The sequence below is a fragment of the Drosophila innubila genome (assembly GCF_004354385.1).
Source record: "Drosophila innubila isolate TH190305 chromosome 2R unlocalized genomic scaffold, UK_Dinn_1.0 1_C_2R, whole genome shotgun sequence".
NCBI classification, from domain to species: Eukaryota; Metazoa; Arthropoda; class Insecta; order Diptera; family Drosophilidae; genus Drosophila; species Drosophila innubila.
In genome coordinates, this window is record NW_022995374.1 from 7,684,018 (window position 1) to 7,704,337 (window position 20,320).

Genomic DNA, 20,320 nt, shown 5'->3' on the forward strand with positions numbered 1-20,320 from the left:
CCGGTGTCTTCATAGATAATGCTAATCAATAAAAAAATACAAAATCCAAAAAAAAAAAACAAAAAAAAACTGCTTTATCGGTAAACGAAAAACGGGAAAGTATTTAACTCGATTTACAAAAATTTGTGGATGATAACGCTTCTGTGGTGGCGTGTTGGTTGTGGTTTGTTTCTTTTGGTTCAGTTTGGTCAGGTTGCACACCGTCGAGTCGCTTGGAGTTTAGTTCATTACGCACCCTCAGACCGTATAGACTGTGCACCAAACTTGTACCTTAACCCGGTGCGCGATGTTTGGGAAATTTGCCGAAAGATATGCGAAATTTAAGCGCTACGTGAAATGGCTTTACAGTCTCTATGAGCTCAACACACAGATTGCCATTTGCGAGCCCTGGGAGAAGGTGTTCTGCCGTAAGTAGCCAAGTGCGGTAATATATTTTAAGTAGCCAGCCATTAACTGGCGATTACCAATCGCAATCGACAAGCGCCTTTTCTATTTGCCCGTTTTTCTGCACTCATCGGTGGTATCTTATCTATTTCGGTCAGACGATGCAATGACTAAGTGCGAGTGTAGTATTATTTCATATAAAACTTAATACTTACATATTTACTAACATGAAATGGTTTTCTAATTATTTACAGACGTACTCCTCGGCTGTTGTGTATCCCTAATTCTATACGCCTCATACGCCTATGTGCCAAGTTATTGTCTACTGCTTATCAGCATTCTTATGCCGATTTCGAGCAATACGAATATTACTAATAATATGATATGTACGGAAACAGAAGCCGGAATATGTAGTGACAGTCAATCTTTTCTTACGTAACATTATTAGGTAGTTATAAATATTAATAAAGCATTATAAATTATTTAAATAACATATGCAATTTGCTCTATTACTGCTTATTTTGGAATTTTCCCGCCTTGACTGACACCGAATCAATTTTAATATGATACGGTGTCGCTTTGTAATAATTATGACATCGAAGTTTAAGAGGTTGGTTTGGTTTTAGAGGTATACAATTTTTTGAGAGAACTTAATAAAATTTAAATGCAGAAGAAATTAAGATGCCAAATCATGAACAAAATGACATTCCGCTTGCAAATCGGTTTAGTTTTGACAAAGTTATGACGGATTGAAGTTGGTCAGACATTGGATCTAGTAACTTTACAAGTCAAAATTTTTGTTCAATTTCCCATGATTTTTGACAAGAAAATGAAACGTCTCAGAATCAAGTTTTAAGTGTTGTTATATACTAATTATGATATAAGGAGTTGATTAAAAGTGAAAACTTTAGATTTAAAATTTTGAATTTTCAAAATTTCAAAGGGGGTACCCTTAGCATCAAAATCGAATTCTAGCAAAAAATAATTTTTTTTAAGAAGTTAATAAAATTTAAATGCAGAATGAATAACGATGCCAAACCATGATCGAAATGATATTCCGCTTGAAAATCGGTTAAGTTTTGACAAAGTTATGACGGATTGAAGTTGGTCAGACATTGGATCTAGTAACTTTACAAGTCAAAATTTTTGTTCAATTTCCCATGATTTTTGACAAGAAAATGAAACGTCTCAGAATCAAGTTTTAAGTGTTGTTTTATACTAATTATAATATAAGGAGTTGATTAAAAGTGAAAACTTAAGATTTAAAATTTTCAATTTTCAAAATTTCAAAGGGGGTACCCTTAGCATCAAAATCGAATTCTAGCAAAAAATAATTTTTTTTAAAAAGTTTATAAAATTTAAATGCAGAATGAATAAAGATGCCAAACCATGATCAAAATGATATTCCGCTTGAAAATCGGTTAAGTTTTGACAAAGTTATGACGGATTGAAGTTGGTCAGACATTGGATCTAGTAACTTTACAAGTCAAAATTTTTGTACAATTTCCCATGATTTTTGACAAGAAAATGAAACGTCCCAGAATCAAGTTTTAAGTGTTGTTTTATACTAATTATGATATAAGGAGTTGATTAAAAGTGAAAACTTTAGATTCAAAATTTTGAATTTTCAAAATTTCAAAGGGGGTACCCTTAGCATCAAATTCGAATTCCACCAAAAAATAATTTTTTTTAAAAAGTTAACAAAATTTAAATGCAGCATGAATTTAGAGAACAAACCATGATCAAAATGACATTCCGCTTGAAAATCGGTTTAGTTTTGACAAAGCTATGACGGGTTGAAGTTGGTGAGACATTGGTTATAGTAACTTTACAAGTCAAAATTTATGTTCAATTTCCCATGATTTTTGAGATTTAACTGCAGAATGATTTTAGAAACCGAGTCATGATCAAAATGGCATTCAGATTGAAATTCTTTTTTACTTTTTACCGCGCTTTTAATATTATGGTGCTGCCACCTGATTTGAATTTAAATTTTGCTCGCTATAGCAATGCTTGTCGTTGCCGTACAGTCGGAAAATGATTGGCAGTCCTTACACCAGCAGTTGCTGCCAACTCGCGTCAAAGTGAAATCAACTCTGCCTTCAGCTGGCGGATTTTGTTTATAAAATAATTGTAGCATAAACGTTTAGTTAATAATGTCGAATGATAAGCGCACCGTTTATGTAGGTGGATTAACCGACGAGGTTACGGAAAGATTGTTGAACAATGCGTTTATACCGTTTGGTGATATAGCGGATATACAAATGCCGGTGGATTACGAGTCACAAAAACATCGTGGATTCGCATTCATTGAGTACGAGAATTACGAAGATGCCGCCTCTGCCATTGATAACATGGTAAGTCTACGCCATATAAATAACAAGTAGATGAATTCAGCCCACCTCTTATTCATAGAACGACTCGGAGCTGTGTGGACGCACGATCCGAGTGAACTTGGCCAAACCGGTGCGCGTCAAGGAAGACAGCTTCAAACCCGTGTGGGCAGATGATGACTGGCTGCAGAAGCACGCCGGTGCCACATTACCAGCGGACGCGGAGGCAGAAGGGGAAAAGGAAAAAGTGGAAACACCATCAACGGGACCAGCAGTAATTGAGAAGTCAGAGAAGCGGAATCCACAGGTGTTCTTTGATATACGAATTGGTGGCAATGATGCCGGACGCATTGTCATGCTTCTGCGTGCCGACGTGGTGCCCAAGACCGCCGAGAACTTTCGCCAGCTGTGCACACACGAGCAGGGTTATGGCTACAAGGGCTGCACCTTTCACCGCATCATTCCAGAATTTGTGAGTATACGCTTAAATATACTTTCAGTAACTATAATCTCTAAATATTCGCAATACAGATGTGCCAAGGCGGAGACTTTACAAATAACAACGGCACAGGTGGCAAATCCATCTATGGAAAAAAGTTTGACGACGAGAACTTTAGCCTAAAACACAACAGTTTCGGTACTCTGTCCATGGCAAATTCAGGTTCCAACACGAATGGCTCACAGTTCTTCATATGCACCACAAAGTGAGTTAACTGAAGATCAATTAATTTATGAGATCGTATATCATATTCATCGATTATACAGAACCGACTGGTTGGACAACAAGCATGTGGTCTTTGGACATGTCATCAGCGGCGCAGACGTTGTGCGAAAAATGGAACGTTGCGGCAACAAATCTGGAACCCCTTCACAAAAAATCATTATTTATGCTTGCGGCGAACTGAAATAAAATAATTTTAAACCCAAAGTAAAGACTGAGTTTCAGATATATTTTTCATTTATTTGTGCTGAATATTTTAACAAGTTTTACTTAAATTAAAGGACGTCATTCACCAGATTGTGACAACTGAAAGAAAGACAAAATACAAATTAGTTATCGACACATAAATGTTCGGTTCAACAATTGCTTTAATAGCATAAAAATCAGTTGGGGAAAGAAGAAGACAAGACAGCATGGCTTGAGTCTCAGATTAATGAAGCCCATAAAGGGTGATTTCATCATTTGATAAGTAAACAAAGTATATTTGTAATTAAATTTACCTTTTTAAATTTTATACTTGTCCAGTCCGTCCTCAGCAAATAATTAGAAAATTTAACGCCCTGCAAATTAAGAAAAAGGCACTTATTAGTTCTGAAATAGTAACTGTACTAAAAGGGCGCTTCATAGATTTGATCAGTCAGGGAAAGATTGACCGCACGGTTTTTAATGGGTTCAACTCAGTAGAGGGATCCTGAATAAGGATAGTTCATCAGCTAAACATTTTCCTTTACATTTTAATTTAACACACCTTTCAGATTCCCATAAATTTGGATCTTCTGGCGGCATCTCGACAGCAACCAGTATTTATTGATCTGCAAAGAAAAATAAGTTGTTAGTTTTCCCAGGTCATTATATGCAATAAAAATCTAAACAATTTTGGTATTCAGACAGGGAAAGATTGACCGCATGGTTTTTAATGGGTTCAACTCAGTAGAGGGATCCTGATTAAGGATAGTTCATCAGATCAAAGTTGTAACTAGCAGTTAAAGTTTAATAAAGAACGTACCTTTGGCATTCTTTATTCAGCATGTATGAAAGATAAATCCAGCATCAATTATCTGTAAGAAAGATTATAATTTTAGTATACATAATATCTGTATAATATACATATTATTAAATATTTATATCAGCTTCAAAAAGTTGTAACATGTTTGCTTCTAATGAACTATACTGAAGTAACATCATGAAATCTTTTAAGCTGTTTTTATAGACTTTTAGGATCTTACCTTGATGTAAATTTATCAATCAGCAGATTTTGAAATTACATTTTCCAACAGAAGCTGCAATAAAAGAAGGACTTGATTAGCTAATCTGTTAGAAATTAAATAATTGCTTATTCCACGTTGATTTTATCAGTATCCTTTTGGTTAATTTTGTTTGGTTGGTCAGCATAGCTTTCAGATTAAGGTTATCATCAAGAAGGAATCACAAGTAATTTTATTATAAATGTAATGAACTTACATTTATATATTGCCAGCTTAAGGATATATTCCAGAATATTTTTGCCTTATGTTCCAGCACTGTAAAAATAATAATTAAACAAGTTAGTTAATTGCAAATAGTTGCAACGGTTTTCTACAAATTACTACAGTTCTGTTTAGGTTTCAGTTACTTTTCTCCGCATTTTCTGCTCAGTAGAACGAAAGTTATAGTAGATTAAAGGTATTCATCATCTAATTAAATCTGTAGCATTGGTAGAAATCATTTAAACAGCGATTCTTACCTGAAGTGCAATGACAACATTCAGAAATTCACAACTGGTCTGGAACTGCGGAAGCTGCAAGTAAAGATATTTAATTAGTTAACATTTCTTTAAAGTAGCTCTACTATAAATGTAAATTATAGTTCAGTTGCAATAATTGCAGCCATGGGGTTTTTAATCACAGAAATCGTACGGTAATTACATTTCATCACTTTAAGAGTCGAATAAATTATAGCAATTATAAATATTACTTACCATTTAAAAAGAATCGCATCAACATCATCTGAACAGACTTTGATAACATGCTGAAAACAAGAGGAAAAACTTTATTTAGATATGATGCCAGTTATAAAGACATATTTTATATTTATTGTATATATATCAGTTGCAATAATTGCAGCCATGGGGTTTTTAATCACGGACATCTTACGGTAATTACTTTTCATCTTGTTAAACTTGCATTTTACTAAATTTAAAAGTATAAATAAAAAACTCACCATAGTTTCGAATGAAAACTTTTCACTGGTCCACTTTTAGGTTCTCTGCTTCTGCAAATAGAATAGAAAAATGAGGTTAGTTTTCTCACGTGATTTGCATTTAACACAAGCTAGACTTTAATTTTATTTATCAGAATCCTTTTGGTTTAAATTTTAAGTTGTGAATCAACAGCACTTTGTTCAGATTGAACTTATCATCATGAAGACAATAAATGAATCAATTTCAGATAGAAACTCACCTCAGATGACATCTCATTTTAATGCCGGTTTTTTAGCCACGTGTTTGCACCCATCGGTGGCAGCTGCAACAGAGAAAAAACTAGTTTAGTTCACTTGTGCTCAATGATTTATTAACAAATGTATTTTAATATAGTTAATCAGTTGGCCGTTCTTATTCTTTCTACAGGAAAAGAATGATAGCACACCTCTTGCAAGGGTATTATCACTCGACTCTTCAGAAAAAGAACATTCATCAATTCATTTGCTTAGTCAGAACTAATTTCCACAAGTTACTTACCACTTTCTTCGACATTTCTTAAATGTGATGTGCGCATTACAATTTATGCCATATTTTACAATTTAAATAATCAAAATGTTATAAAATGCTTAAGATGCTCGTAGCACAAAGTGATTAAAAGTTGTTCTTCCATCCCAGCAAATTGTAAGAACGACCGAACGCCATAAAATGCAAAACGGAAATGAACGAATCTACAGAGCAGTGTGCCCCAGCCTGGCAATCATTTTAATGAACATCCTAAAAAATACCAATAATGCAACACTGGTGTGGAAACACTGTTTTGGCCCAAGGGCTGCCACCCGGTCCAAGGGCTTCCACCCTGCAGGCGCGAGCAGTTTAAATTTATCTAGTTTTTCAGCAATAAATTGCAAAGGCCGATTCAAAAAACTTTGGCTAGCTTTGTAGCTATTTTGCGTCGCAATTTAGTATATACATCAAATGCTTTTCAGTCAGAAATATCAATTTTAAGCTCTAAAGAGTTGGCATCACTGTAGTTGATCGAACTTTATCTGATTCGATACAACATGTTCGCTTAACTTGTACGTCTCGATGAAAATGTTTGACGTTTGTAAAATGTGTTTGACACAAGAATTAAGTGATATGCTGGCCAAAAAATATAACAACTTCAATTCGTAGGATTAAGGTTATGTACATATATTCAGTCAATAAAAAAGTTTGTACGATTTGATTGCCACTTGAAGACTTAAAATTTAGACACTAGCGTATGACAGCATATTCAGCTGGCCTTGCGTTAGAATTTCGTCAATTCCTCTTTTTGCGAAAATTTGTTGGTCCTTTGATAGTTTTCGATAGATTATAGCCCATCCTTCAGCAAAAACATCTGCATCGTCTCTAACCCTTTTATTATCAGTATCTATATACAACAACGGTTCCTCCAGGGACTCATTGCTCTCATTATGTTTACGCTTTATTGGATTACGCTGAAGGACAAAAACTTAATTATTATAATTTCATGTGATGCAAAAATAAACGCCAAACTTACAGTTTCTGTTTCGGTTGTTTTGGTTGTTTCGGTTGTTTCGGTGCCGTCGTCAAAAGAAATTACCTCTTCAATTTGGGACTCCAGGCTTCGAAGGAAATCCATATCATCAAAATACCAAATAGTCGGTTTATAAGCGGATTCAGCTCCGAACGTTTCGCTCAGTGCAATTTTTCGGAGTTCGCGTCTGTATGAAGCACGCAGCGAATTTACCTTTTTTTTCACGCCTTCCAATGTTGAATCTTCGTCTACTTCTTTGTACTTTGTTAGCAATACTTGCCAAGCTTTATTCCGCGTGGATTTGTTTTTAAATGCCTCACTTTTTGATTGCCACAATGCTGTCTCATTTCGATAGCATTCAATAAATTCTCGGATGAATCGCTTTGACATTTTGGCAGCTTGTGAACAATGTTCGTGCAAACATTGACAGACGTCCATTGTCGAACATTTTCCATCAAACACAGCACTAAACGTCAAACATGTTGTCCCAATGAACAGATTACTTGAACATGCTCGCAGCTCTTGTCATTTAAAATAAAAGTGTTTACAGTTAGAGATATTTCATGACCGCGTCATAAGTCATTGTAGTTCTGCTTACAATTATTAATATAATAAATTATCCTGAAATTAAAAAGTAAATATTATTTTCAAATAAAAAGCAAGACTCTAAAACTGTATTAAAAAATTACGACTTTATTAAATGTAGCATAGCTCATTGAATGCCTTTACAACAATATATCAAGTACAATACATACATGTAAATATATATTAAAAATGTACATTATTTGTTTTTTTTTATTCCTCCAATAGGAAGACCCATTCGCAGATATTTTCAATGCAATCCAAACTGCCTTCCACGTACATGTATTATCAAAAAGGCATATGTATAAGTTTTATCATTTAGATTTCAATATAATCTATCACAATATGAGAATTTCAGGATTCGTATTGCTCGCTTCTGATGCATATGATGGTTTTTTTTACGTGAGTCATTTAAGCAGAAGCAATTCCTGATCCTAAAAATTTTGATACATGTATTTTAAAATTTTTGTTAATTTTTTCACTTTTTTTTGTTGACATTCCTTCATTTTTTTTTTTTTAAAGTTATACTTAGGTATTTAACTTTAAGATATTAGATACATATAAAAATATATATTATGATCATAAAAATTGCATGCTACGGACGGACAACAGCTTAAAAATTTAAACATAAACATATTAAAATGCTGATTCTGTATTAAAATACATGCAAGTATTTATTATAATTCTTAATCTAAGTGTTTAACTTTACATTTAAGGCCTAAATATAGGCATATAGCATATTTATATGGATTTTAAGGCGCGTGCAATTGTTTTTTGTGCGTGATTGTTATCGGTTTTCGGGGCTGCCGTTGTCAAGGGATCTCAGTTCTTATGATTCAGCCTCATATATATGTTTTGACCGCAGAATTCAACTTGATATAGCAAGTGATCTATCTTAGCCTAAGTGCTACTATATAAAATTACAAAAATACATTCTCTTATTCAATTCCTTATTGAGCTTAATGTTAGATACAATTTGTATTGCCTTTGTTAGCCACAAAACAGACACAATTTATAATTAAATATATGTAGATAGCATTCTATTGCTGCATGTACAAAGAAAACTAGAAAGAAATTAGAGAAACATTCAGTCTAACAAAATACTTGTACAGAATAATAATCGTGTGAATTTCGAGAAATATATTCGATTTGTGGGTGGGTTTAACATCTCCGGGCACAATCAAAAACTTTTGTTCAATATAAACATAGCCAATTCTTGTGTGACCTTATGATGTGCCTTCTACGTATGATATGTAAATGTTTTAATCTCTAATTTTGCACTTACCAAATATTCTATAAAATAAACATATAGATGCGTCGCCTGATCAACTTATTAGCTGGATAGGAAGCACTTTAATATTCCCTTTCAGCTAACGAAGTGATCGAGGCTGCGCATTAGCGATAAATTTAACTAAATCTTGACAAAAAAAACTAAAGTTAAGCACAACAGTTTCGGATGCGCCGAGACACGTTTCAAACGCGTCTTTAAAACTGATGCTGTGTCCAATTGTTTGGGGGTGGGGTTTACTACAACTAACTGCAACATAAACAACGAAAATTCGACTAATCTTGTGGTAAACTGGCCACCAAAAGAACTGTGTGATAGGTTCCCCTCATATATAGGTGCGTTTCACTTTTGTCAGCGTGGACGTTTTGCACGGCAATTCCTTTTCCAAATGTTCTGTGGAGTTTTTGCATTCGTGACTGCGATCTTTCTCAAGATCCAGATTCGCTGTTTTCTGTGTTGTAGTGTATGGATTCGAGTTGATTAATAAATTAATGTCCTTGCCGCTGTTTTGATGCTTGAATTGACTGTAAAAAAAAGAATTACAACATTAGCTTGAACACAACTATTTTAATTTCATTATTATCTTACGTCGGCTTGCCAAAGTGATTGTGGTGACTGGCATCTAGTCGATTCTGGTTGCAGGTTTGCTTCATTCTGATGCCCGCAAAGCCACCCAAAAGGAATGTGAGCAAGAACGCAAATATGATGATCATCGTGGTCAAGTTTGTTAATGTCGATGCCTTTTGCAGCTCATTGACTACAGCCATGGATTTCTGGGGATCTGTGTATATAGAAAGAGAAAACATTGCAGTTAGCTTAATTACATTCATTGTATTAAAAAAATCTAAACTTACCATGCAGATTGGTCATAACTTGCTCGGGATCAACGGATGCCTGTGGTATTTTATTCTCATCTATATAATCGTTAAGTGTAAAATCAACACCACCTCCCGTTGTCTGTTGATCCAGGTTCGTCGGCTTCTCGGCCGAAACGCCGCTCACACTAGCATAGTGGAGTTTTTTCGCATCTTCCACCTGTGATGGTGCCATGGTGACAATGACGGGATCTGCAGCTGTTTTTGGGCAAAGTGAAGCCGCTGTGTTCTTAGTCGTATTAAGACTCTGCAGATAGGTCTTGGTGCCAAACTTGCTCTTGCTGGCGGCGAGATTCTTGCACTCATGTGTCTGCAGATCCCAGGCGCAGTTCGGATCCTGCAAACTAAGACAGCCCCTGCAGTCAACAATGAGTGAGCAGTGATGCAGAGGCACCGTCACCAACCGACCATCGCTAACCACAACGAGAGTGTTCTTCTTGGAAGAGATGACCAACTCACGCACTGGTGTGCCCAAAGGCAGCGCCTGCATCTCTGAGATGACCACTGTGAGTAGGTTATCAGTGTTGTTCGGATGCGATGTCATTATGTTGATGAACTTTGTCACTTTTCCATCGTCAGTGCCACTATAGATGACATCGTAGTGCTTGCCATTCAATGCCCGAACTTGGGCATCAACCGCAATTGCCGTGAGTCGATTATGCAGATGCACCTTGGTCAGGAGCGGACGACTGTGCACTGCGGGCACAGCGCTCTCCATCAGTGGATGGTTCTTAATGAAATTCACTGCAATGCTGGGTAGCGTGCGAGAATCTTCCACACACTGGCCGGGACGCGGCTTGGGCACCTGCGTTTGCTCCACGGGCAACCAATGAGATTGCGAGTCCTTTTGCGATTTGAAATCACCATCAAAGGCGGACAATATGTCATCCACTCGAAAGGCACACACCGCCGAGCCGGGAATCGCATTCATCGAGGTGGTAAAAACGGCGTAAACCAATGCATTGGGGCCGCTCTCTACAACTGGACTTATAGCCTCTGCAGTGAAAGAAGATGCATTAATATAAGGGGAGATCATCAGTGGTATTGTCACTTACGTATTTCATCAAAGTAGAAGGGAAACTCGCCGGGCACCGAGCAGTTCAGTCGCGCCTTGAGGTACGAGGTCCAACTCTTGCCATGATTATAGGGTCCACCACGATCGCTCTTGCAGACACGTGCAACTCGAGAGTATACCGCTTTGCCAAAGTTCATGAACTCCATCGAGAGTTCACGGAAGAAGAAAAACACAAACCCATTGCGCTCAATGGTTCCCACAAAGTCCGGCTGATTGAGTTGTTTGAGATCATATTGTTCGGTGCGAAGATTCTCGCGATAGATTAAGGGATCACCACCGGAGAAATCAGCAACAGTAGCGCTATACAACTGGCCATCGGCAAAGGCATAGGTGCTGTTGTGAGCGGGACTGTAGGGACACAGACCCTGTGCCTCGACATCTCGCGTTATCTCGTATCGCATGCTGTTGCCGGCACTGGAATCCACCACATCCGGAGTCGCTTCGACGGGAGCATAGTGACGACAACGTGGCTTATACGAGTTGGTGCCACAGAGCAGAATCTGGCCATCACTGAGACGGGCATAGACACGCAAATAGTTGTGGCAATCCGATTCGGGTTTGCCCTTCAGCATGCACAGTTCCCGATCCGCGCCAGTGCTGGTCCACACTAACCGACTATTCTCCTTCAGACCCTTCATGCTGATGTTGTAGATGACGTCCCTGCGAGAGAGATGAGAGAAAGAGAGAGAGAGACAATGGAATTATTTGCTTAATTGTCAGAGCTGTTGACGTGTGCTGACTGCTCATAAAGCAAATTGCCAGCAAAGCCAAAATAAATTATAGAGAGAGATCAAGAGAGTGTGAGAGCTAAAGAGAGAACTAGTCAACAGTTTGCCAAGGTTATTTTTGTTGTTTTTTTGTCTCTCGCAAATAATTAGAACTCATAGAAGTAATTACATATGCAATTGCGTTCTTTATTCGTATTTATCATTTATGCTCATGTTGTTCCCAGTTTATAGAGATACTTAAACTAAACAAGCTAATAACATTCGTTATACCATCTATACAAGATACAAGATCGTTAGAACATTTATCTACTGAAAAGTTTTGTTTCCTAGGAGTACACGTATTATTTCTGCTTTAGTCAAGTTTTTGGCCTCGACTTTAATTTGCAATCTATTATACTCGCATCGTAAAAAAAAACAGTATAATTAAGGCGTTCATAAATTTTGATTAATTTAATTATATAGGGAACACTTTTAACTTGACGAATCGCATGCTATAAATATGTTTTTTTTTTTTTTTATAAAATTTCTATATATTTATGTATTTTTTATTATAAGCATAATGTTTTAATTTATAATTTTGCCTATAAACTAGCTAGATGCCGTTATAAAAGCTTATGTTAGCCTTTAATGCAAAATAAAAAAGACTGACTAAGGTTAGTCTTATCTCAACTCTATAATATAAATGCAACTTATGAGTTTTATGATTTATTGTGTTGTAAAATGTATTACTAATACTGCTTATTATTTTGCTATGCACATGGAAAATAGCATTTTTCTCTTGACTCAATTCATGCGAATGCTAAACAAAATTATATGAAAATAAACAAGTCGGGGGTTAGAGTTCTGGAAATAATATTTCCAGGAAAGCAAATGAGAAATGCGAGATTTGCACTTGCCTTAGCTGGTTTAGGTTTATATATTATTTACTGATAAAAAAATTAAAATCAACAGAAGCTCGTAATTTCAATGGCGCGTTAATTGTTCCGCGAATTGAACACATTGTTATTGTGATTTCAGTATTTTTTTTTATAAATATTTAATTTAGCTCGTGCCAATAATAATGTAGAAAACAATGTTTGTGCATGCAACTCAGGTAGATAGAGAGGAATTTATTGTATTCATTGTATATGGCAATCAATTCATTTGTTATTTCAAATAAGGAACTCGGTACTTACTTGGCACCCACGAGAACACTCTCACCATCGTGATCCAAAATCTTATAATAGTCCGTTGTGTTGCCAAAGAAACTCGAAATCACTTTGTCTTGTTCTGCAATGCAAATGAGAATTAAATTAAAAAATTAGTGACAACAGTTTTAATAATATACAAAGTGCAATATTTATTATTATTATAGTATTGAACATATGGTTTTCAGATAGTTAAAGGCTGGTTCAATACGTTATATTGGTGGGGTTTAATAACACTGTTGATCTAGATATTTGAAACATGCTAGTGTTGTAAGTCCAAACTTTGAATTGAGTTTAAATTCGAAATGTATACATCGCTGGAAAGTATGAAAAAAAGGGACAGTGTCGGGAAAAAATTTAATTTTTCAATTTTGATGCAGAATCAAAATAGAGGCCAAATAATGAAAAAATTGACATTCCGCAAGGAAATCGATTAAGATTTGACAAAGTTATGATAGTTTGAAATTTTCAAAAAATTGTTAAGGGGTATATATGAAAAAAATGGACAGTGTTGGAAAAAAATTTAATTTTTCAATTTTGATGCAGAATTAAAATATAGGCCAAATAATGAAAAAATTGACATTCCGCAAGGAAATCGGTTTAGATTTGACAAAGTTATGATAGTTTGAAATTTTCAAAAAATTGTTAAGGGGTATATATGAAAAAAATGGACAGTGATGGGAAAAAATTTAATTTTTCAATTTTGATGCAGAATTAAAATATAGGCCAAATAATGAAAAAATTGACATTCCGCAAGGAAATTGGTCAAGTTTTGACAAAGTTATGACGGTTTAAAGTTTTTGAAAACACATCCGATTCCATCTTATAGCTTAAAGACTTGCTAAATTGTTTAAATCAACGTTGAATATGATTATAGAAGCATCTATATAATCGTGAACAGCTGATCTTTAAAGTTTCCACCCATTACGACGGGTATTCAGAGCAATTAGTAGTGGGCTCATTATTTGGCCCATTTTGTGCGTTGCTTCAGAGGAAACGCTAATTTGTTGCAAGCATGGCGAAAAATTGGGCGCGATAAGCAGTTGTTTTGTTTGTGGACCAACATGTTCATTGATGATAAAACAGCAGCAAAAGCGCCAAAGCGCACAAAAGAGAGAACAGCAAAACAAACAAGTGGCACAAATAAATAATAATAACAACAACAAGAAGAACAACGAAAACGACAACAATAACGAGCCTTATAATTGTGGATATCTTGGAACTTACTCGTTTTCAAATCGGGCTGCACATCGGGTATCCAAGCATTGACAGACACAATGAGGTAGAAGCAAAGGGAGATTATATGCAACATTGCAATTGTTATTGGTCTCTCCCCGCTGCTATTATGTTGATATCTTCTTCTCCGCTCAGTAATTAGCATTGTTGCAATCATTGCTGTTGTCGCTTGTTGCTGTTGACAATGATCGCTGAAGGTCTCTTTACGTGTTCTTGTAGCTGCAACTCGGTAGAATCAAGTGTATTTTCAATTAACGTAGCGCACTTGAAAACTGTTGAGCCAGCCTATTTTGTAGCTCTGATGATTCAGCAGCGTTTGTGTTTGCCAATCGAGCGTTTGGGCGGTGGTGTTGGCAGCTGCTGCTATCGCACTCTGAGACTGAGTGGCTGCGGCTGCGACTGCTGTTGGCTGCTGGTGCCAATGGGGCTAGTCTGGCCTGACTGGTTTTAATCACTGCCGTTTGTCATACTGATTGCTGCCATTCTCGTGCCAGTTGCTGCTGCTCTTGCAGTCACTAGCATTATTATTTTTATCTTCAATTGTTGTTGCATACAACAATTTTCACTGCGTTTGCTTTTCTTAATGCTATTAGTTGATGTGCTCAAATCAAAAAGCAAAACCTGCAATGAAATGAAAAGAATTGTTAGTTGTTGCGAATAATTAGCAATTATTTTAGTCAAGTGGAATTCCAGCAATTTCCCTAGACTTTTAAGCAACTCATATAAGCATTTTTATATATAGAACACTTTAATTTTCATTTTCATTAGTTTAATCGCTGTCATTGTGTGGGCAAGACAACTAAGTGCTATTTAAACTGCTTAACGTTTATCATATTACGTGATTTTTTATGGTTGAAAAATCAGCAAAGTTGCATGCTACTTAATCTGAAATGTTTTTACATTTAAATATAAATTCGTAAATTTAAATTCTTAAATATTAATCTGATTTAAGTCTAAATTTTAATACTTGGGTAAATGTTGATCTATTAGTTTGGGTTTCTGCTCCAACACAAGATGTTATCAATATTTTTTTTTTTTAAATATTTATACAAGTCTAGTTAGTGAAGAGTATTTCCATAAAAATATTGAAACGGAAGTAAAGATTGGCATTATAAAGTTTTATAAAATTTGATCACATCTTAACAGTAAAATTATGAGAAACTATGACATATTTTGTTTAGAGAAAACAAGCTAGAAGTCAAATAACCAGAAATCTCTTCTAAGCTAATGACTTGGTTTGTTGTTAAGTTTTCACCGTTCGTTTGTTGTTTAATTTTTGTCCAAGTTTTCACTTTCTTGTTACATATTATTACCGCATTAAAAGACTAATTTCACTTGTGTAACAATGAAACTTGCTTTGGGCTTTTGGTTTTTTATTATATTTTTACTACGATTGTTTTGCGAATTCTTCACACACTTTTCACACTTTCTTTGGAAACGCTTTAAGCATTCGACAAACCGAACCGCACGTTTGGCAAACTCGTAGTGTACTGAACTCGTCGAGCACAACAAAAGTGCCAAAAGAGCCGACGGCAATCGAGCAAAAGACGACAAGCATAAAACAGAAACGACAGCGGCAACAACAACAAAGTCAACTACACCCACACACTCACACACACACTCTAAATGATTTGAGAGCCGCTTACGTTGAGCACAGTTTAAGCTGCACTGCATTGCGGCTCTCTCTCTCTCTCTCTCTCTCTCTCGGTTTCCTTTTGTCACCCTATTTGTTACCGGCAGTGTTGCCAAAATTTCAAGGGCTAAAATAGCTTATTTCATTAGAAAAGGTAGCTGAAAATGGGTAAAATGTTGTTAAGAATGTAACTTTTTTTTTTTTTAAATTAAATACAAAATGTTTTTCCTGTCGAGCCATAAAATTGCAAGAATTTTAAGATTACAAAAATATACAAATTGTAATTTTCGACATCTTAAGACATATGTATGCTTAAAATTTAGCTGTAGTTCCTTCAGTAACTGGATCCTAATTTACAAAACAAACTTATATCTTCATTATATCCTTCACTAAAATATTCCAATAAATTCCTTAGGCTAGCTAGCTAATTAATAGCTAAATTGACAACCCTGGTTGCTAGTTCCAGAGGTTCTCATGCACCACCCTGCACCCTGTCACGCACCGTTTCACGCGTCCTGTGGCTCAGTGGTTTTTTGTATGATTCATAGTTGTGAATTTTCCTGTTTTTGTTGGAAATCACGTGCGGTATTTTCCGCTAATTTTCGCCGTGCTCTTGTGTATTTGCTATCTAATCAGTTATGCCGTTAGAAAATATCAGGACGTGCTCTCCTGCAAAAGGTGTTCATCACACGTTCACACTCTCACGTTATTTCCATGTGTGGGTTTCAGGTTTTTTTTTTGAAGTTACTCGCAGGAAATTTATGTTACAGTTTCTCACGCCTCGTCGTAGGTCATGCTTGGACAACTTTTACCTACGCGAAGCGACGACGGATGATCTTCAATAAATTACTTGATTGGCCAAGCGAAGGTCACAACTTGCTGTCTTGGTCAATGAGTTTGTGTCTGTCGTGGTATCGTTTTTCCAGCTCGTCTGCTTACAACGACAATGCGACTTTAGGTGGCGGTGGCAGGTCAAGTGACCCGTCGTCAGACACTCTGACTCTCTCTAGCTTCACTCTATGGCTCGACTTTAATGTAATGTGCACAGCAAGTGTTGAAACTATAGGGGCTCACAATTGACCTTAAGAATTTTTATGAAATGCGAGGGCCGCTTAAGAGCTACTACTAAAAAACAAACCAAGCAACTGCAGTGTTTTTTGTTTACCTGCTGGCAGTGCCCCGACTAAGAAAAGTGCCAACTGCTAAATTAGTAAGCAATTTTATTTTTTTTAATGCAAGTAATTATTTTGAAAAAATAAAAAAATCACATTATTGTTTATTATCTGTTAAAATATGTAAACTCATCTCATTATTGCTTTTTTAACTTGTTCTAAGAATGAAAAAATCAATTTTCTCTTGACTCACTGTATGTACATATATAAACTGCGAAACGCATCTACATACACACATACCAAATATTATAAAGTTTCCCTAAATAGACTGCACTTCCAGTTAGTTTCTAAGAAATGTTTTACAAAAATATAAAACGAACAGTTTGCTATGCTAAATTTATTACTGGATAATATACTCTTTATCAGACCACTAACTTAATGTACAGACCACATAAAAAAATACCACTATCGCAGCTCATAATTATGTTTATTATATTATGAAGTCCGTCAGAAACCACATTTATTTTCATAAGAATTTTAAATATTCTCTGTAAAAAATACTATTTCTTTTGCGTTATTAATATACAAGTTATTCATAGTGTGGTTAAGCTGGTAAAATAAAGAAGCGAAGAAACGTAGAGTAATTTTATGATAGAGAAGAAATTTCTGTTTTAATTAATTTTTATGTTTCTCCTGCATATAAAAGTTGGCTTCTTGCTGATCTGCCCTCGTTATGCAGCATGTCAGATGTGGATAAATAAGTATATATTATCAATTTCATATTTTTGTTTAGCTCTCAAGTTTCATAAGCCCCATTTAGTTCAATGCCAGGAAGTGTGTTCCGCTTTCGGAACCAGCTAAATATGCTGGCAATGTGATAGTCGTCTGGCATTAATTAATGATGAGTTTGGGTTACCTATTAGAGCCATCGATCCGTCTGTTGGGTAGGTACAGCCGTCACGGTTTTGTTTGCATCTTTTTACACTTTCCAGGTTGTCTTCACCTGATAAACACTCAAAGATGTTCGTCTATCTGTCTGTCTATGAGATAAGCAACTCTATCGAGATAACAGTGCAATGTATGTCACGTTTGTCGTTTGTTTATTTGAACACTCTGCAGCGGGAAATGCGAGCGTGCTAATACATAGATAGATAACTAGCTCGCCGATCGGGGGGAGTACGTGCTCCATAAGAAATTGATTTCTGCGTATGGCTATTAGATATACCATATAGGTATACATACTTATATATTAAAGTGGAAACCTGATCTGTTAACTAACTGCCATATACAACCTGTTTGGCCAGTGGGCGTTCAGTTGGCCAATACATAGTGGCAACAGGTGCTGACACCTGTGTATCTTACAAGCCTTATAAAGTGCTTCGTTATCCGCAGACTTATTGGCTGGGCCAATTCTGTTACTGGTTCTATATTTTTGCATATGTGTGTACTACTGTTTTGTAATCAATTTGAGCTACTTTTCATAGCGCAATTCATAGTAAAATTCTTAATCATTAGCATTATGTATAGAATCGTAAGCTTTGTTTACATTTTCTTATCTTTAAGAATTATATAAATAAATAGGAAATGCAAGTATTATTAGTGACTATTTGTAGCTTTTTATAGTTTACATGGTAATATTTATGGTTTAAGCTTTGGATAGTTAACATGTGGACTTTTACTGATTTACGGCACGGCTTGACTTTGTTGTTTCTCTTGTCTTGTTGTTTATTGCTGCAGTGTTTTTATTGCTCTTTTGTATTTGTTTTCCTTAGCTTATCATTAGTTTAGTTCAATGCACTTTCAAGTCTTCACTTGCTCTTTTTCACTTGTTATCCACGATATAATCGCGTGAACTGCGGCAACTATCGCTTTACTTCCGATTTGTTCCCAACGCCTACATGATTCACACAGACATACATATATACACATACATACGTATGTATGTATTTGTTAAACCAGTTTAATCGACAGGCGATGCTCATTTTTTTTTCAACGGAAGCGTAGATGATTCAGAATGTGTAACAACAAATTGAATATTTTTATATTTTGTACAACAACAAATAAAATGAATCTTCAATAATCACAACAAGTTTTTTCATTCACAAAAATTAAATGTTTAGCGTGTAAAATAAACGTGGGAGTTTTCATTTAAAGTTTTCGAACGCGTTTAAATCAAACAACAAACAAACATTTAACACAAATACATTAAAGTGCAGCTTACATGCATACAAATATACGTGTGTAAGTAAACAAGTCTGTATGCGTATGCTGAGAGGGAGAAGGGGAGCGGGGTTGGGTTTGGGTCTGAGCTTAAGTGGGACACACTGCGCGTTCCACTTTATGTTGCCGCCGCTTTTTGACACTTTGACTCTTTGACGCCTTAGATGCTTTCAATCGAGTTATTATTATTTTTGCTGTTGCTGTTGTTGTATTTTTTATGGGCGTTGTTGCTGCGACAGCTCTTTGCACTTATTTGAATTTCAATTTGAATTTGATTTGCTTTACCGTAAGCTGGCTGCTTTTCTTTCAGTTGCCGATATGCGTTTGAGAGTTTTCAAAGTTTGTAGAACGACGCGAATTGATTATGCTGCTAATTTATTAGATTTCTACTCACGGCAAAAGCAGCGAGAAACTAACTCGTTTTCTGCTGCTGCCTTTTACAGTTCTTGGCCAGACACTAACACTTGATTTGTGTGAAGAGAACAGACGGAGAGAAGGGGAGGAACAAGTCCACCAATTCACCTGTAGCTGTGTAGCGCGTCGTTTAGTTTATTTTTTTATTATCTCTTTCTCTCTTTCGTATGCTCGATTCGGTTGCTTAGCCTCCACTTAAGTTGTTGTTGCTTCGCCTTTGACTACTTGCTGCTGCTGTTTACAGCGCGTTACAGACACAAACACACGCACACACGCACACACTCGCGCGAGAACGTAAAATTTATGTATTTTCTTGTATTACTCGTTTTAAAGCTTATGCTTCATGTTTGGTTTGTTTATATGTATGCATGTATACATGCGTGTGTGTAGTTGTTGTATGTGCATAAATTAAAAGAGAGAAAAACACACGTCTGTACACAATAAAAACCTGTTTGTTGCTTGACTCTGGGTGTGGGTAAACGCGGTGTAGACGCGGCACGCGGAGGTTGTACGCTTCAGTTGGCTTTGTGGCCGTAGTTTTTTTTGTGAGTAGTAAATGCAACAGCAGTCACTTAGGGGCTTATGTTTAAAACACTTTTTATCCATGGAATAATCACAATTGGCTGATGCTTTTATAACACACATGTAGTGTGCATCTTTGTACACTCACTTAACTCACCAAAATTCATAAAAAATGTTCAAATAATTATCAAATTAAGCGAAAAACACGAACTCCAAAATAAGTATACTCTTTACACTACGGCGGCCATTTTGCTCTTGGCTTGTTTGGTATACGGTAGTGGTGGCCTAAGATTC

At 35.9% G+C, this 20,320-nt stretch overlaps 4 protein-coding genes, 1 long non-coding RNA gene and 2 other non-coding genes across 9 annotated transcripts; 2 read left to right on the forward strand and 5 right to left on the reverse strand.

Annotated features, from left to right (window-relative positions):
- Positions 1-197: 197 nt before the first annotated feature.
- LOC117783452 (serine palmitoyltransferase small subunit B) lies at positions 198-877 on the forward strand. Its single transcript, XM_034620861.1, has 2 exons — positions 198-407; positions 639-877. Exons 1-2 carry the CDS (start codon positions 287-289, stop codon positions 821-823), a joined length of 306 nt encoding a protein of 101 aa, XP_034476752.1. The 5' UTR covers positions 198-286; the 3' UTR covers positions 824-877.
- Positions 878-2,463: 1,586 nt separating this feature from the next.
- LOC117783449 (peptidyl-prolyl cis-trans isomerase E) lies at positions 2,464-3,650 on the forward strand. Its single transcript, XM_034620857.1, has 4 exons — positions 2,464-2,741; positions 2,800-3,189; positions 3,249-3,421; positions 3,483-3,650. Exons 1-4 carry the CDS (start codon positions 2,541-2,543, stop codon positions 3,625-3,627), a joined length of 909 nt encoding a protein of 302 aa, XP_034476748.1. The 5' UTR covers positions 2,464-2,540; the 3' UTR covers positions 3,628-3,650.
- A 7-nt stretch (positions 3,651-3,657) lies between these two features.
- On the reverse strand, positions 3,658-6,333 carry LOC117783453. Of its 2 annotated transcripts, none has more exons than XR_004617369.1 (11): positions 6,155-6,333; positions 5,877-5,939; positions 5,638-5,688; positions 5,396-5,445; positions 5,162-5,215; positions 4,900-4,958; positions 4,665-4,718; positions 4,445-4,496; positions 4,187-4,250; positions 3,939-3,998; positions 3,658-3,744 (listed from the first exon to the last, which is right to left on the reverse strand). It is a non-coding gene; the product is annotated as an uncharacterized LOC117783453 (long non-coding RNA). The 2 variants fall into 2 exon arrangements; XR_004617370.1 differs by having other exon boundaries at positions 5,877-5,956.
- Positions 4,785-4,864, reverse strand: LOC117786029. The gene has a single exon (XR_004617562.1). It is a non-coding gene; the product is annotated as a small nucleolar RNA Me28S-Cm3227 (small nucleolar RNA).
- LOC117786028 lies at positions 5,762-5,845 on the reverse strand. Its single transcript, XR_004617561.1, has one exon. It is a non-coding gene; the product is annotated as a small nucleolar RNA Me28S-Cm3227 (small nucleolar RNA).
- Positions 6,334-6,783: 450 nt separating the features above from the next.
- LOC117784324 lies at positions 6,784-7,565 on the reverse strand. Its single transcript, XM_034622026.1, has 2 exons — positions 7,158-7,565; positions 6,784-7,095 (listed from the first exon to the last, which is right to left on the reverse strand). The coding sequence occupies exons 1-2, from the start codon at positions 7,542-7,544 to the stop codon at positions 6,865-6,867; spliced, it is 618 nt and encodes a 205-aa protein (XP_034477917.1). The 5' UTR covers positions 7,545-7,565; the 3' UTR covers positions 6,784-6,864.
- Positions 7,566-7,827: 262 nt separating this feature from the next.
- Positions 7,828-20,275, reverse strand: LOC117783594 (semaphorin-1A). Of its 2 annotated transcripts, none has more exons than XM_034621052.1 (7): positions 20,184-20,275; positions 14,117-14,746; positions 12,878-12,971; positions 10,955-11,634; positions 9,879-10,895; positions 9,613-9,805; positions 7,828-9,548 (listed from the first exon to the last, which is right to left on the reverse strand). In XM_034621052.1, exons 2-7 carry the CDS (start codon positions 14,280-14,282, stop codon positions 9,350-9,352), a joined length of 2,349 nt encoding a protein of 782 aa, XP_034476943.1. In that variant the 5' UTR covers positions 14,283-14,746; positions 20,184-20,275; the 3' UTR covers positions 7,828-9,349. The 2 variants fall into 2 exon arrangements, with proteins under 2 accessions (XP_034476943.1, XP_034476941.1); XM_034621050.1 differs by lacking the exon at positions 20,184-20,275 and adding an exon at positions 15,439-15,731.
- Between the last annotated feature and the right edge of the window lie 45 nt (positions 20,276-20,320).

Excerpts from the sequence above, each read along its gene's own strand:
- LOC117783452 (XM_034620861.1), top strand. The coding sequence starts at position 287 with ATGTTTGGGAAATTTGCCGAAAGATATGCGAAATTTAAGCGCTACGTG. Across the intron at positions 408-638 it reads CTGGGAGAAGGTGTTCTGCC|ACGTACTCCTCGGCTGTTGT; the intron begins GTAAGTAGCCAA and ends AATTATTTACAG.
- LOC117783449 (XM_034620857.1), top strand. The coding sequence starts at position 2,541 with ATGTCGAATGATAAGCGCACCGTTTATGTAGGTGGATTAACCGACGAG. Across the intron at positions 2,742-2,799 it reads CCTCTGCCATTGATAACATG|AACGACTCGGAGCTGTGTGG; the intron begins GTAAGTCTACGC and ends TCTTATTCATAG. Across the intron at positions 3,422-3,482 it reads TTCTTCATATGCACCACAAA|AACCGACTGGTTGGACAACA; the intron begins GTGAGTTAACTG and ends TCGATTATACAG.
- LOC117784324 (XM_034622026.1), bottom strand. The coding sequence starts at position 7,544 with ATGTCAAAGCGATTCATCCGAGAATTTATTGAATGCTATCGAAATGAG. Across the intron at positions 7,096-7,157 it reads AAACAACCGAAACAGAAACT|CGTAATCCAATAAAGCGTAA; the intron begins GTAAGTTTGGCG and ends TTTGTCCTTCAG.
- LOC117783594 (XM_034621052.1), bottom strand. The coding sequence starts at position 14,282 with ATGATTGCAACAATGCTAATTACTGAGCGGAGAAGAAGATATCAACAT. Across the intron at positions 12,972-14,116 it reads GCAGCCCGATTTGAAAACGA|AACAAGACAAAGTGATTTCG; the intron begins GTAAGTTCCAAG and ends TTTGCATTGCAG. Across the intron at positions 9,549-9,612 it reads AATCACTTTGGCAAGCCGAC|TCAATTCAAGCATCAAAACA; the intron begins GTAAGATAATAA and ends TTTTTTTTACAG.